The 17684-nt window shown below is 31.9% G+C and overlaps 1 protein-coding gene and 1 long non-coding RNA gene across 5 annotated transcripts in view; both read right to left on the bottom strand.

Moving 5' to 3' along the window:
- Positions 1-10517: 10517 nt before the first annotated feature.
- Positions 10518-17684, bottom strand: part of LOC127705761 (centriolar satellite-associated tubulin polyglutamylase complex regulator 1-like) — a 35578-nt gene continuing 28411 nt past the window's right edge. For both annotated transcript variants that reach the window (XM_052210121.1, XM_052210122.1), the window contains one exon: positions 10518-11157. In XM_052210121.1, coding sequence (XP_052066081.1) covers positions 10905-11157 — 253 coding nt within the window. In that variant the 3' untranslated portion in view covers positions 10518-10904. The remainder of the gene's footprint in view (positions 11158-17684) is intronic.
- Positions 12504-16132, bottom strand: LOC127705770 (uncharacterized). Of its 3 annotated transcripts, none has more exons than XR_007984002.1 (3): positions 15829-16132; positions 14873-15080; positions 12504-12632 (listed from the first exon to the last, which is right to left on the bottom strand). It is a non-coding gene; the product is annotated as an uncharacterized LOC127705770 (long non-coding RNA). The 3 variants fall into 3 exon arrangements; XR_007984003.1 differs by lacking the exon at positions 14873-15080 and adding an exon at positions 13379-13586; XR_007984001.1 differs by lacking the exon at positions 12504-12632 and adding an exon at positions 13134-13379.

The following is a 17684-nucleotide window of genomic DNA, read 5'->3' as shown; positions in this document are numbered from 1 at the left end:
TGTTGTTGTAAGGGATGAGGGTTGAGCCCTCACAAACATGTTTAACCCCGCCACATTCTTTATGTGCCTGTCCCAAGTCAGGAGCCTGTAGTTCAGTGGTTGTCATTGGTACATGTCTGTCATATTTGTTTTTTGTAAATTGTTTTTGTCTCGGCTTGACGGAGTCAAAAAGCGAAACATAGGTATGCTGTTTCCGGCGGCGTCGTCTACAATGTATTAGTTTGTGATTAGGTCTAGTTCATGGTGAACCACTAGTGGTAGGTCAATGATATTTGGTATGCAGTTGTATTAGCATTGGCACATCTCATTACCATGGAGATTATTTGGCCCTGCCCCCTCAGTCAAGGTCTATTGACTTTGAAACTTTTCATAGATTACATGTATTAGTTTGTGATTAGATCAGTTTAAGATAAACTGCTAATGTTAAGTCAATGATATTTGATATGCAAATGTATTGGCATTTGCAAGTATCGTTTCCATGGAGATTATATAGCCCCACCCCTGATCATGGTTCATTGACTTTGAAACTTTTACATAGTTTACAAGTTAATGTTTGTATTTAGGTTTGTTTAAAGGGAACGACTTATAATAAGGTATGCAGTTGTATTAGCATTGGCACATCTCATTCCATGGAGATTGTTTAGCCATGTACCTTCAGTCATGGTTCATCGACTTTGAATATTTGCATAACTTACATGTTAAAGTATTGCTATTTTAATTTCAACATTTGCATTATCAAAATTACAAAAAGGTGAGACATATCTCTGTGATAACAGTTTATGTTATAAATTAGGCCGTTAGTTTTCTCAATTTAATTGTTTCATATTTGGCATTTCCGGTCCTTTTATAGCCGACTATACAGTACGGGTTTTTCTAATTGTTGAAGGCTGTATGGTTTCCTATAATTGCTTGCATCCACTTAATTTGAACTTTGGTGGATAGTTGTCTCATTGGCAATCATACCACATCTCCTTATTTTTATAATCATTTATTGTTAAAGACATTTCAATATCTTTCTGGTTTTACTCTATTGTTGAGTTACTGTCACACACTAATGCCACATCTTCAATCCTTATGAAAACCTTCAAGAAAATCAAAACTAGACTAGCATATCTTTATAGAAAAAATATTTCACTTTTTACCACAGGAAACTTGGAATCAAGTCGTTTATGTTATTATTGCAGTAGGTTCTTCAGTACTTACATTTTATAAATTATTTTCAGTGACTGAGATAAAAAATATGATAATGTTACTTATCAGTAAGCATTGGATTCTTGTGTACATGTGTGGGAAGTTAAGCCGCTCTCTGTGTTTAGGGTTCACAGATGCTATACCTCTGCTCTGGGTATAGTAACGTCCCCTACCATACGTACCAAGTATCCGATTTTACTGGTACAAACTGAGAGTGAGGAGGCTCGGTCTGGCTGAGAGTGAGGAGGCTCGGTCAAAAACCTTTTGTACCAAGTATTCGCTATTACTGGTACAAACTGAGTTGAGGCGGCTCAGTCAGCATGTGAAGCTCTGTAACATGCTTTTATTTGTTTTTATCAAATTTTAATTGGGAATATTTTACTGTTTTTATCCAAATTTAAATTGGGAATATTTTACTGTTTTTATCCAAATTTTAATTGGGTATATTTTACTGTTTTTATCCAAATTTTAATTTGGGATGTTTTACTGTTTTTATCCAAATTTTAATTGGGGATGTTTTACTGTTTTTATAAAAAAATTTAATTGGGGATGTTTTACTGTTTTTATACAAATTTTAATTGGGGATATTTTACTGTTTTTATCCAAATTTTAATTGGGGATGTTTATTGTTTTAAAAGGGACTGGGTATTTTATTTGTTTTTATCAAATTTTACTTGGGGAATATTTTACTGTTTTTATACAAATTTTAATCGGGGATATTTTACTGTTTTTATCCAAATTTTAATTGGGGATATTTTCTGTTTTTATACAAATTTTATTTGGGGATATTTTACTGTTTTAATCCAAATTTTAATTGGGGATGTTTTACTGTTTTTATCCAAATTTTAAATGGGGCATTTTATTGTTTTAAAAAGGACTGGGTATTTTATTTGTTTTTATCAAATTTTACTTGGGGGATATTTTACTGTTTTTATACAAATTTTAATTGGGGATATTTTATTGTTTTATACAAATTTTAATTGGGGATATTTTACTGTTTTTATACAAATTTTATTTGGGGATATTTTCTGTTTTTATATAAATTTTATTTGGGGATATTTTACTGTTTTTATCCAAATTTTAATTGGGGATGTTTTACTGTTTTATTTGTTTTTATCAAATTTTACTTGGGTGATATTTTACTGTTTTTATACAAATTTTAATTGGGGATGTTTTACTGTTTTTATCCAAATTTTAAATGGGGCATTTCATTGTTTTAAAAGGGACTGGGATATTTATTTGTTTTTATACAAATTTTATTTGAGGATATTTTACTGCTTTTATCCAATTTTTTAATGGGGCATTTTATTGTTTTAAAGGGACTGGGTATTTTATTTGTTTTTATCAAATTTTACTTGGGGATATTTTACTGTTTTTATACAAATTTTAATTGGGGATATTTTACTGTTGTTATACAAATTTTAATTGGGGATATTTTACTGTTTTTATACAAATTTTAATCGGGGATATTTTACTGTTTTTATACAAATTTTATTTGGGGATATTTTACTGTTTTTATCCAGATTTAATTGGGGATATTTTACTGTTTTTATCCAAATTTTAAATGGGGCATTTTATTGTTTTAAAAAGGACTGGGTATTTTATTTGTTTTTATCATATTTTACTGTTTTTATACAAATTTTAATTGGGGATGTTTCACTGTTTTTATTCAAATTTTAAATGGGGCATTTCATTGTTTTAAAAGGGACTGGGTATTTTATTTGTTTTTATCTAATTTTACTTGGGGGATATTTTACTGTTTTTATACAAATTTTAATAGGGGATATTTTACTGTTTTTATACAAATTTTATTTGGGGATATTTTACTGTTTTTATCCAAATTTTAATTGGGGATATTTTACTGTTTTTATCCAAATTTTAAATGGAGCATTTTATTGTTTTAAAAAGGACTGGGTATTTTATTTGTTTTTATCACATTTTACTTGGGGGATATTTTACTGTTTTTATACAAATTTTAATTGGGGATGTTTTACTGTTTTTATTCAAATTTTAAATGGGGCATTTCATTGTTTTAAAAGGGACTGGGTATTTTATTTGTTTTTATCAAATTTTACTTTGGGGATATTTTACTGTTTTTATACAAATTTTAATTGGGGATATTTTACTGTTTTATCCAAATATTAATTGGGGATATTTTACTGTTTTTATCCAAATTTTAATTTGGGATATTTTACTGTTTTTACCCAAATTTTAAATGGGTCATTTTATTGTTTTAAAAAGACTGGATATTTTTTTTGTTTTTATGAAATTTTAATTGGGGATATTTTACTGTTTTTATACAAATTTTAATTGGGGATGTTTTACTGTTTTTATCCAAATTTTAAATGGGGCATTTCATTGTTTTAAAAGGGACTGGGTATTTTATTTGTTTTTATGAAATTTTAATTGGGGATATTTTACTTTTTTTATCCAAATTTTAATTGGGGATGTTTTACTGTTTTTATCCAAATTTTAAATGGGGCATTTCATTGTTTTAAAAGGGACTGGGTATTTTATTTGTTTTTATGAAATTTTAATTGGGGATATTTTACTTTTTTATCCAAATTTTAATTGGGGATGTTTTACTGTTTTTATCCAAATTTTAATTGGGGATATTTTACTGTTTTTACCCAAATTTTAAATGGGTCATTTTATTGTTTTAAAGAGACTGTGAATTTTATTTGTTTTTATGAAATTTTAATTGGGGATATTTTACTTTTTTTAACCAAATATTAGTTGTGGATGTTTTACTGTTTTTATTCAAGTTTTAAAAGGGACTGGGTATTTTATTTGTTTATATCAAATTTTAAATGGATCCTTTTACTGTTTTAACCAAATTTTAAGGCAGATTTTTTAACTGTTTTATCCAAATTTTAAGGCAGATTTTCTAACTGTTTTATCCAAACTTTAAATGGGCTATTTTACTGTTTTATCCAAATTTTAAATTACTCATTTTATTGTTTTATCAAATTTTAAATGGGCTATTTTATTGTTTTATCAAAATTCTAAAGAGGCATTTAACTGTTTTATCAAAATTTTAATTCAGGATGTTTTACCAGTTTTATATTACATTATTTATACAAAACTTTGATTGGGGAGATTTTATTGTTTAATCAACATTTTAAATATTTTTTGTAACATGCCAATGTCAAATCAGAGACTTTAAAACTGGTACTCCGAAAGGAAGAGGCAGGTGTCTTACTGTGGGCATTTGTCTTGGTGAACTAGCACCTTAAAGTCCAGATAACCCACAGGCCAGCTGGCTAGAACAAGCAGACAGGTACTTTTGTACCATTTGGAATTTTTAAAACTTTCTGCAATTTTTACTTTTGGACTCAAGTCTTTAACCTTTTTCTATTTCAAATTTTTTTTTTTTAATTGTTTTAAAATATTTTTAACACCTTTCAGTTAAATACACATTTTGGCGGCATAATGGTTATCCAAGGATAATTGCTTTTTATAAAATTACATCACACTTTTTGGCTTATTGTAACTTTGGCTGTTACCTTAGATGTGAAGAAATGATATGATAACCAGCCAATATTGAAAATAAAAACTACAACTTCAAAATTGGCTCAATACAAAAAACAATTTCCATGTGTCATGTCAAAAAGTTTTGATCTTTTTTTCAGTATTGAAATTTTTATTCTTCCATGCCCGGTACTTCATGATTAAAAATCTTGTCATCAACTAACAAACTTTTACATAGGAGTATCTAACACATAGAGTGGGCTAATATAGGTTGCTAAAGTTTGTATGGATTAGAAAGAGAAATGGAGGGAGGGGGAAATAGGAAGAATTGAGAGGGTGGAGGTAAATAATGAGAGGGGTATGTAAAGATGTATGTTCTATAGGGAGAAAGAGGAAGAAATGAGAGGATGAGGGTAATATTTGAGAGTAGTATGTAAAGATGCAAGTGTCAGAGGGAGTGAAAGAGCGAGAGAATGTTAATTTCTTTATAAGGGCTTGATGTACTGGTTTAATGGAAGTGCAGTTTTCTCTTTTCATTCATGTAGTTTCTATTTTCTTCAGAAATCTGTTAACATTTTAACTTCTAAAATTACTGCTGTGTAAAATTTAACAAGTTAACAGCCTTTCTTGTTACTGATTATGTGCTGCTTATATATAAACAGTGTAGCACTTCTGAGTGACTAGATAGGGTTGCAGCTTTTCATCAACTTTAACAGCATCCTCTAACACTTACACTTTATGAATATTTCTTTCATAACTTTGCTTCAAATACATACTCAACATCTTTTTATAACTTTCTTGGTCTTATTTCTTATTTCTGCATCTATGCTGTCAAGTTTATTATTCTTTCTCATCATATGGGTTTTATATCGGTCTTAAAATGCTGTACTTTTTTGGCAGTTATATATAATATTTCATGGTCAACTTCCAATAATAAAATTAAGTCTCAAAAAGAATTTCTACCAATTACAAGGTGAATAGAAAATGGGTCATTAAGTCCTTCTATTGACATGCATCATGGTATATTCAAGCCTCTTTTAAACCGCCTCAGTGGTCCAGGAACATATATATATTGACATATTGATATACTGTTCCCAGGGTGGTCCTGTGGTAGTGTGTTCGCCTCGGTGAACGAGGTTCTCAGTGTTTGAAGCCTGGTAGAGTCGAACTAGACTATAAAATAGGTATATGCTGATTCTTCGCTTAGCACGCTGCATTAGGAAGAAACAGCAAAGACTGATCGACTTGGAGTCAGAATAATGTGTCCGGGTAGAGTGACACATTTTCCTGTGGACTGTTTGTTATCTTAAGAACTAAAAAATCCCGATCAGTGCGTTGGTCGACAACAAAGCAGGGTTTTAAGAGAAACTTTTCATAGAAAAAATGATCAGCAGGACAAAATCTTCTAACTGATCAGCAAAACAATCTACAAATACATGTACTTCAACAAAGGCAAAATTGTTAGTTCTCGTCTTGATGAAGTTATTGCCTTTGAATGACGATTTTTATCCATATCTTGTATTTTGTGCGAAAAACTATATTAGACAGAGAGAAACTAAAAATAGGAAAAACAAATATCGGCAATACAAAATCAACAAAAAAGAGGTCATGAATTATTTTATTGTCTTCAATGTTTAAAATGCACATAGATTCCAGGTGAGCGACTTAGGCTCATTAGATCCTCCGGTCTGTTTATGAATATAGATGATAAGCATTGTGCCGATTTTTTTTTCAAGTGAACATAAAAAAAATAACACTTCCTGTGCGAATATCTTATTGACGGCGTAATATTACTTATATACATATCGGACATATTGGAATCGAACAGTCGAGAGTCTTCCAAATTTTGTCATTTTACTGAATCTACTCAGTTATTAAAGTTTTTACTCGGCAAGCGCCGTTTTCCTGGGATATGTCATGCATGACGGATGATTATATTGAATACATATTATCAGGTTGATTAGGTCGTTTGATCTTATATAGCTCTAGAATATTTTCATATTTCAATTTTCTTGTATCATTGCGTTTTAATTTTAATTGTTCTGGAAAAAATATAAGCAAAATTATCATTCATGGAAGGAATTGCCTTATTTATCAACATTGATTTTGTTTTGAGTTATACAAATAAAATAACGGATAATGTATCCATTAAGCGCCTAATGCATTAAAAAAAAAAATTTACCGAAATATATTTACATAAATATTAGTATGTTTATTTCTAATTTCTTGTTATTAAGATTTATTTAACAATTAACACGTTTTGATCATTGAATTGATCTATTTACAACACATTGTCGTTTGGCGTTTTCTTTTTTTCTAAATTTCTTTAAACTCCTCATATGGTTAAATATTATTCATAAACAGCTTTCATATGCAAATTTTATTTAAAAAAAATATATTTCGCCATGAAAACTTATTCTTTTCCGTTAGCCAAACCAAAAGAAAGATTTTCAAGATTTTTCAAGATTTTATTGATATTAACCTCAGACACATACAGGTGTACAAGAGGACAATATAATTAAAAACATACATAGCGAGACAGGACAGACGAAACACAAATACATAGTATGTTATGAAAGACATAAAGTCATTTGATGAAATTAATTTACGAAAATTGATAATTTCTTTTGCACTTGTACGTTACATATAGATGTAGCAGACCAGTAAATTCATGCTTGGATTAATTACATAATAATATGATATAAACTTTGATCTAAGAGCAGAAATATCAGGTAAACAATACATGAAACTCATCACCTATTCCCTCATTACATAAAGTACGTATTCTATTTTCTCGCGGAATCCCTGCCCATCTCCCAGTCTTAATACTATTATAGGTAACTTCAAGTTTGAACATTGAAGTTTCGAAATATAATATCTGTCCCTAGGTATACAGTATACAATGTATTTGTTTATTTATAACAAACCTTTGTAAAATTGTCCGTTTATAAATTTTGAAATTATAAAGAAACTAGGGTTTGAACTTTCAACTCCCTCAGGCAAAGTTGAACTTAGACATGTTAGATGGATTGGCTATTTTTTTTTCGGTCCTTTTGGTTATATATAGCTCTTCAATATACATCCTTGGCTTTCAAATATTTGGCTTTGAGCGTTCCTGATGAAGGTAAATAAAAAAAAGCGCTTCGGACGCATGAAATTTATAATTTGTTGTTTTAATTTTTTGTAAGTTGATGTTGAAGAGGGAAAAACAAATTCACAAAGAAAAACAAAAACGAACTTGTAATAGATAAATAGACAACTATAAAACAATAGCAAATTAATTGCTATTTCCTTTGTTTATGAACTGCAGAACGTACAATAACAAAATTGAGTTAGCTGTCCTCATTACACATACACTGTACAAAGTACATTGAATGGGACTTTTGATTTTTTTCTCAATAATCGTAAAAATTCACTAAGCATAGAGTAAATTAAATTACATAAAACAATGCCAAAACAACTTTAAAACATCGTGTAATTCATTTTTTTTTAACGCTGTTCTGATAACATGATACTAGTTTTCATACACAATAAGAATAATCCAATCAATTTTGTTGATTGGGCAATTCACGACTGAGTAGTTGTGTAATCACTGACACGTGCCCTCATTATTTTATAAAAAATAATAAATATCTATTTAAGTTATTTTTCAAAATCCACCAAAATTAACCACTAAAATAAACAGCGTGCAACGAATATATACATTCGTCCTGTGTGCATATATACGATGACTTTAAAGAGTCCTGAGTGCACTTTTTATGTCCCGAGTCACTCAGGAGGTCCTGTGCAGTGTTAAGACGTAATTATACTTGCAGAAGTCAGAATGATAATGGAAAGTCTGTCACACAAAATGCAGGAAACAATTGTTTACATAAGCGAAAATAAATTTTCCTGTGTAGAAGCTACGGAAAAATATAAGCACGAGTAGCAAAAGAGAGACACAGATACGAAAGGGATAATCAAGCTCATACGAACTGACAAAGCCATGTCAAAAAACGAAAAACGACCAAAAGACAAACAACAGTATACAAAACACAACATTGAAAACTAAAGACAGATTCAACACGAACCCACCAAAAACCGGGGTGATCTCATGTGCTCCGGAAAGGTAAGCGGATCCTGCTCCACATGCGCCACCTGTCGTGTTATTCTTATACAATACGTTGATAAGTTATATCAATCTGATTAGGCATCACACAATAGCGTATTGTAATTGACCCATAGCAACAGATGAAAATCATTAGTCAATCTGCAAAAAATCGTCCTGCCTCCCCCTTCGAATATCAAATGGTCGTCCCCTAATATCTTAATCTAAATGGCAAGCTATTTTGGCTGTGTTTGCAGTTTTGCATAAAATGCAAGGATTTATAGCCCTAATGTAACTATGTAAAATAAAATATAAAGATATAAATACTGATGATTGAAAGTTAGTCTAATGTCCTGTGAACATTTAAAGGTTGTTATTTGACTGATTTATAATAATTTTTGCCTTTTCGAATTCAGAGGACCAAATAATTTGCCTTTTATCATACCCTCTCCTTTAATTCTAAAAGACTAAATTTTGTTCAATGATTCAACGTTGACTCTTTGGGTTATCACAAAAAAAACCCAATTTAATTGAATTACGAAAGCATAATGTGGGGTCTGGCGCATATCATCATGTACATCTTTTTCTTGAAATTGATACTTAAGATGAAGAAATGTTGACCAGGATATATGAAAAATTTGATAATTGAAGTTTTCTTTTATTCAACTTCCCATTATTAGGATGTAGCAAAGCATCTACCCCTGACTATGACTGAAAGAATATATGACGGATCTACAACTTACGTGTATTCCCCAACTGATGTAAGCAGAAGTTGATCAACTATTAGAGTATGCTTTGATTTTAAACTGTACATATTAAATTAAAAGGCTTCCTGTATAATTGACACAATTTTATCTGACCAGTGGCAAATTATCATTGGCAGGATATAGTGTGTCCAAAATGGTAATAAGGGAACTCCATGCACAAAATCAAACTGTTCTTTCTAAAGTTCTCAAGCTAAGTTCAGTGAACATTGGACTTTTCTTTCAAAAGAAACAACAAACAAATACGTTATTTGCCAATCACTGCGCCCAAAATTTTTCAAACATAATATAAGTTTGCTGTGAGATATTAGTATTTAATTCACAGGTCTTTATAGTTGATTTCTTCTAAGCTTACATAATTTGGTGGTTGCAGAAGACAACGCGAATACCTCTTGAACTCGAATTTTTACATTCCAATCAAAACTGTAAAATTTCTGTAGCACAGAGCCCCTTTTTATTCATATCATATCTATATAAACGTACTGGTAATTTGATCAGTATGATTGATTTGTATCGATCTGATGAGTTAAGCCCTTTTCAACTGATTTTTATAGTTTGTTCTTATGTTGTACTGTCCCAGGTTATGGGGAGGGTTGGCGCCTTCAAACTAGTTTAACCCCGCCACATTCTGTATGTGCCTGTCCCAAGTCAGGAGCCTTTAATTCAGTGTTTGTCGTTTGTTGCTGTATATCATATTTGTTTTCCGTTCATTGTTTTGTACATAAATCAGGCCGTTAGTTTTCACGTTTGAATTGTTTTACATTTGTCATTTCGGGGCTTTTTATAGCTGACTATGCGGTATTGGTTTTGCTCATTGTTGAGGCCGCACGGTGACCTTTAGTTGTTAATTTCTATGTCATTTTGGTCTCTTGTGGAGAGTTGTCTCATTGGCAATCATACCACATCTTCTTATTTTTATATTAAAAGTTTTGTTTAAATACAAATATTGTTTGTACGAGTTCGAATGTTTACCGATTTTCAACTCGAGAATTAAAACAATAAAATAAATATACATGTATATTTATTTTTATGGTGACAACATCAGTATCAGCATTCTTTACTTACATGTATTCTACATAACATAATAAATTAAGAGAAAAAACTTAATAAACATTTGAGGAGTAAGAAAAAATTTCTCATTCTATAGAACCTCTGAAAAGATTGTATTTGGCCAAATGACGTCTTTGCATACTCATGATTGAACTGATGGGACCTAATGCTGTTAATTTAATCCTTTGAAGAGTTAAATCTCAAATATTATAAAATATTAAGGAACAACGGATCGATAGAAAACCAAACATTGGAAACCGTATCGTAAATTCGTGTGGGGTGAAAAATAAATGCAGAATAATCAGCGTGCACAGACTGATTGATATGATGTCAAAATATTCTCAAATCGTATCATCACTGCTATCTGTATCACTATCACTGCTTTCATCAGAACTCTCCTTCTTTTTCACAACTGGGGCCCGATTTCCTTTACCCGCCAAAGTCTTTGCTCGAGCTGCCGAAGGTGGACGAGATGTGACTGTATGCGATGACTTGGTTGAATATACATTCTGGGCATGGTTTTGAGAAACTGGAGCCGTTTCCGGACTAGATGAAGGTGTTTGTCCTAAACGAGCTTTTAGACGAATAGTAGGACTGAAACATAAATAATAATTTTTGTTATATTATAAATGATAAATTGTACTAGGATATACTGCATTAAAATCAAAAATTATTTGGAATGACAGGGCAAGTCAAAGTACTTTCTAAACAGATACACATTAAGAGGTATTTAACTTAACTAAGCCTACACAACGAACAAATCATAAATTATAATCAATTATTTTACCTGTCCAATATCCATTTACCTATACAGTCGTTGGGCCATCAAATATAATAAACACCTGCAGGAATTTCTGTGTAGCCCAATCGGTTCTCTATGCTAATACTTCTGTACTAATACTCCAACTTTTTTTCAGGAGCCTGTAGTTCAGTGGTTGTCGTTGGTTCATGTCGGTCATATTTGTTTTTCGTAAGTTGTTTTGTTATAAATTTGGCCGTTATTTTTCTCAATTGAATTGTTTCATATTTTTTTTTAAGTCGGGGCCTTTAATAGCCGACTATACGGTATGAGTTTTTCTCGTTTGTTGAATGCCGTACGGTTGTATGATAGTCCTCTCAGGTCAAATCGTTTCATACTAGGCAAGACCCCAAAGACACGCCAAGTCACAACATTGAGCCATGTTCAACCATAAAAAAATTGACACAATAATAATTTTACTAATTACGTTTAAGTAAGAAAGCATTAAACTACGATATTGAAATCTGGAATTAACAATTTATTATATGAAACCAGAGACATATATACACAATGTGTATATTTGTCTCTGATGAAACTAATAGGACATTTTGTTAAAAAATGCCTCTAATGAAGAGTTTTACTTCGGTGTTTTCAGTAGAGAGATTGATATTCTCAAAACAAGTGCCTTGCAGTCAGCCTCCCATATCAGACCAGTCGCAAATGCGTATTTGTACAAACCGCACAGACAAATTATCGTGCCTTACAAATATCATGACCCGTTAAAAAAAACTAAAAAAATGTATGATAATGATTTTTATATGAACACCACTTGGTTCAGAGACACCAGGTTATAATTTAGTACTCGCGCGCGTTTCGTCTACCTACGACTCATCCGTGGCGCACGAATCAAAACAGTTGGAAAGCCTAATCAATTACGAAGATGGAAAGCAATGAAAACCAAGCATTCCGACCAAATATGTAAGCGCATACAATTGGCGAAGAACGTTTTCGTCGATTTTATTTTCTTTCTATGCAAATTTATAACTATTTGAAAGGATCCATTCTTCAATATTTCAGAAAAAAAAAATATAGGTAAAGGCATTTTTTCGAATTTTCAGTTCATTTCATTTTCCGCAGCTGCATGCAAAATTTTATAAATATCTATGACGTGACCCAACTACTGTAACGTGAATTTATTTAACGCGTTTCCATTGACGACAGTATTGACAATCAGCTGAGATGTAAAGTAAGCCATGTAAAACTGTGTGGTTCCATAAATGGTGAACACTTTTGATTGTACATTCACCCGTCTTAAAACTTCTTCTAAACACTGTTGTAATGAATTCATCATACTCTTTTTCAATCTACATTGTAATAAATTCATCATGCCCTGGTGTTTTCAGTAGAGAGATTGATATTCTCAAAACAAGTGCCTTGCAGTCAGCCTCCCATATCAGACCAGTCGCAAATGCGTATTTGTACAAACCGCACAGACAAATTATCGTGCCTTACAAATATCATGACCCGTTAAAAAATTTTTAAAAATGTATGATAATGATTTTTATATGAACACCACTTGGTTCAGAGACACCAGGTTATAATTTAGTACTCGCGCGCGTTTCGTCTACCTACGACTCATCCGTGGCGCACGAATCAAAACAGTTGGAAAGCCTAATCAATTACGAAGATGGAAAGCAATGAAAACCAAGCATTCCGACCAAATATGTAAGCGCATACAATTGGCGAAGAACGTTTTCGTCGATTTTATTTTCTTTCTATGCAAATTTATAACTATTTGAAAGGATCCATTCTTCAATATTTCAGAAAAAAAAAATATAGGTAAAGGCATTTTTTCGAATTTTCAGTTCATTTCATTTTCCGCAGCTGCATGCAAAATTTTATAAATATCTATGACGTGACCCAACTACTGTAACGTGAATTTATTTAACGCGTTTCCATTGACGACAGTATTGACAATCAGCTGAGATGTAAAGTAAGCCATGTAAAACTGTGTGGTTCCATAAATGGTGAACACTTTTGATTGTACATTCACCCGTCTTAAAACTTCTTCTAAACACTGTTGTAATGAATTCATCATACTCTTTTTCAATCTACATTGTAATAAATTCATCATACCCTGGTGTTTTCAGTAGAGAGATTGATATTCTCAAAACAAGTGCCTTGCAGTCAGCCTCCCATATCAGACCAGTCGCAAATGCGTATTTGTACAAACCGCACAGACAAATTATCGTGCCTTACAAATATCATGACCCGTTAAAAAAAACTAAAAAAATGTATGATAATGATTTTTATATGAACACCACTTGGTTCAGAGACACCAGGTTATAATTTAGTACTCGCGCGCGTTTCGTCTACCTACGACTCATCCGTGGCGCACGAATCAAAACAGTTGGAAAGCCTAATCAATTACGAAGATGGAAAGCAATGAAAACCAAGCATTCCGACCAAATATGTAAGCGCATACAATTGGCGAAGAACGTTTTCGTCGATTTTATTTTCTTTCTATGCAAATTTATAACTATTTGAAAGGATCCATTCTTCAATAATTCAGAAAAAAAAATATAGGTAAAGGCATTTTTTCGAATTTTCAGTTCATTTCATTTTCCGCAGCTGCATGCAAAATTTTATAAATATCTATGACGTGACCCAACTACTGTAACGTGAATTTATTTAACGCGTTTCCATTGACCACAGTATTGACAATCAGCTGAGATGTAAAGTAAGCCATGTAAAACTGTGTGGTTCCATAAATGGTGAACACTTTTGATTGTACATTCACCCGTCTTAAAACTTCTTCTAAACACTGTTGTAATGAATTCATCATACTCTTTTTCAATCTACATTGTAATAAATTCATCATGCCCTGGTGTTTTCAGTAGAGAGATTGATATTCTCAAAACAAGTGCCTTGCAGTCAGCCTCCCATATCAGACCAGTCGCAAATGCGTATTTGTACAAACCGCACAGACAAATTATCGTGCCTTACAAATATCATGACCCGTTAAAAAATTTTTAAAAATGTATGATAATGATTTTTATATGAACACCACTTGGTTCAGAGACACCAGGTTATAATTTAGTACTCGCGCGCGTTTCGTCTACCTACGACTCATCCGTGGCGCACGAATCAAAACAGTTGGAAAGCCTAATCAATTACGAAGATGGAAAGCAATGAAAACCAAGCATTCCGACCAAATATGTAAGCGCATACAATTGGCGAAGAACGTTTTCGTCGATTTTATTTTCTTTCTATGCAAATTTATAACTATTTGAAAGGATCCATTCTTCAATATTTCAGAAAAAAAAAATATAGGTAAAGGCATTTTTTCGAATTTTCAGTTCATTTCATTTTCCGCAGCTGCATGCAAAATTTTATAAATATCTATGACGTGACCCAACTACTGTAACGTGAATTTATTTAACGCGTTTCCATTGACGACAGTATTGACAATCAGCTGAGATGTAAAGTAAGCCATGTAAAACTGTGTGGTTCCATAAATGGTGAACACTTTTGATTGTACATTCACCCGTCTTAAAACTTCTTCTAAACACTGTTGTAATGAATTCATCATACTCTTTTTCAATCTACATTGTAATAAATTCATCATACCCTGGTGTTTTCAGTAGAGAGATTGATATTCTCAAAACAAGTGCCTTGCAGTCAGCCTCCCATATCAGACCAGTCGCAAATGCGTATTTGTACAAACCGCACAGACAAATTATCGTGCCTTACAAATATCATGACCCGTTAAAAAAAACTAAAAAAATGTATGATAATGATTTTTATATGAACACCACTTGGTTCAGAGACACCAGGTTATAATTTAGTACTCGCGCGCGTTTCGTCTACCTACGACTCATCCGTGGCGCACGAATCAAAACAGTTGGAAAGCCTAATCAATTACGAAGATGGAAAGCAATGAAAACCAAGCATTCCGACCAAATATGTAAGCGCATACAATTGGCGAAGAACGTTTTCGTCGATTTTATTTTCTTTCTATGCAAATTTATAACTATTTGAAAGGATCCATTCTTCAATAATTCAGAAAAAAAAATATAGGTAAAGGCATTTTTTCGAATTTTCAGTTCATTTCATTTTCCGCAGCTGCATGCAAAATTTTATAAATATCTATGACGTGACCCAACTACTGTAACGTGAATTTATTTAACGCGTTTCCATTGACCACAGTATTGACAATCAGCTGAGATGTAAAGTAAGCCATGTAAAACTGTGTGGTTCCATAAATGGTGAACACTTTTGATTGTACATTCACCCGTCTTAAAACTTCTTCTAAACACTGTTGTAATGAATTCATCATACTCTTTTTCAATCTACATTGTAATAAATTCATCATACCCTGGTGTTTTCAGTAGAGAGATTGATATTCTCAAAACAAGTGCCTTGCAGTCAGCCTCCCATATCAGACCAGTCGCAAATGCGTATTTGTACAAACCGCACAGACAAATTATCGTGCCTTACAAATATCATGACCCGTTAAAAAAAACTAAAAAAATGTATGATAATGATTTTTATATGAACACCACTTGGTTCAGAGACACCAGGTTATAATTTAGTACTCGCGCGCGTTTCGTCTACCTACGACTCATCCGTGGCGCACGAATCAAAACAGTTGGAAAGCCTAATCAATTACGAAGATGGAAAGCAATGAAAACCAAGCATTCCGACCAAATATGTAAGCGCATACAATTGGCGAAGAACGTTTTCGTCGATTTTATTTTCTTTCTATGCAAATTTATAACTATTTGAAAGGATCCATTCTTCAATAATTCAGAAAAAAAAATATAGGTAAAGGCATTTTTTCGATTTTCAGTTCGTTCTATTTTCCGCAGCTGCATGCAAAATTTAAAAAAAATATCTATGACGTGACCCAACTACTGTAACGTGAACTTATTTAACGCGTTTCCATTGACGACAGTATTGACAATCAGCTGAGATGTAAAGTAAGCCATGTAAAACTGTGTGGTTCCATAAATGGTGAACACTTTTGATTGTACATTCACCCGTCTTAAAACTTCTTCTAAACAACTGTTGTAATGAATTCATCATACTCTTTTTCAATCTACATTGTAATAAATTCACCATACCCTGTTCAATCTACATTGTGATGAATTTAAGTTGTCTTGTGTTGTTTGGTTGGTGATATAAAGATGTTAATCAATTTGAATATCACACAGAACACTGAACAGAACCATGCTTCTTACTTACGGTAACTTAATCGTAATTATATTTAAGTAAATGACTATTGTAATGTACTCACCAATGACTATTGTAATGTACTCACCCAATTTTTATTGTTACAAATTCGCATTAATATTTTGTATTAACGTTTTATATGAGGAAAACAAAAGTTAATTCATTTTACAAGATACTTAGTACTTAATTATATTCTATGTTACATTTAGGTTAATAATAAGAAGTAAAATGAGTTCAATATTATAAAAAGGTAGGAACTGCCAAGGCTATGTAAAATGTCGAGGAATAGAATCTCTCGGTCCATCCTTCAGAGTTCAGAAGAGCTTATTTATGCAAGTCTGCATTTGATATTTTTCGTTTACATTTCGAAAAAAATATGTTTTGTTTTAACTACATATATAGATGTAACTATTTCTATTGTTCATTTTGTTTTTTGACAAAGGACAAACATTCTTACTAACAGCTCCAATTTGTTAGAACATATTAATTTAAAAAAGTTTTTTTTCATCGGAGATTAATATATACTCTGCTTGCCAGATTCGTATTGTGTTGATGGTGTTCGTTCATCAAGAATCTTGCAGAAATGTTCAACAAGTCATCTGATGTGTAGAAGAATTATATAAATCTCGTTAGTTTGTTTTTTCTGGAAGATGTAATAGAATGGAAGTGATAATTCTGAAGAGATACTGAATTGTCAAATTCCAGGACTGAGGTCCAGGGAATATGCCTTCGATAAGTACAATAAGTAGTTTGTTTTAAAATATTTCGTTTTCTCGTAACAAAATTTGTCAATCATATAAGTGGTCGGATCACGTGCGTATATATATACGCATGCATTCATGATTCGCTAAATATGCGCATGACGAACTAGAATCTAGATACAATAACGTTTTAACCCTGTGTTGGATACTCTCAAGTTAAGGTTTAGCCAAATTACTCTCAACTAAACAGTCTACGAAATAATCACTTCTGTTAAAGATCATATTGCGATAAAACTTTCAAGACTGATTAACAGACTTATAGTTCTTACTTCATATCAGAGACGTTCATATATAGCAGCACATTACTCTCTATATGTTGTATTTTAATTTGAACAAAGGATACAACCATATATGTCTCTGATACAACAGAACTCATAAAACTGTCT

The sequence above is a fragment of the Mytilus californianus genome, unplaced genomic scaffold (assembly GCF_021869535.1).
Source record: "Mytilus californianus isolate M0D057914Y unplaced genomic scaffold, xbMytCali1.0.p SCAF_6, whole genome shotgun sequence".
In the NCBI taxonomy this organism is placed as follows: Eukaryota; Metazoa; Mollusca; class Bivalvia; order Mytilida; family Mytilidae; genus Mytilus; species Mytilus californianus.
Note: the sequence above shows the minus strand (reverse complement) of the source record. Positions and strands in the feature narration are given on the sequence as shown.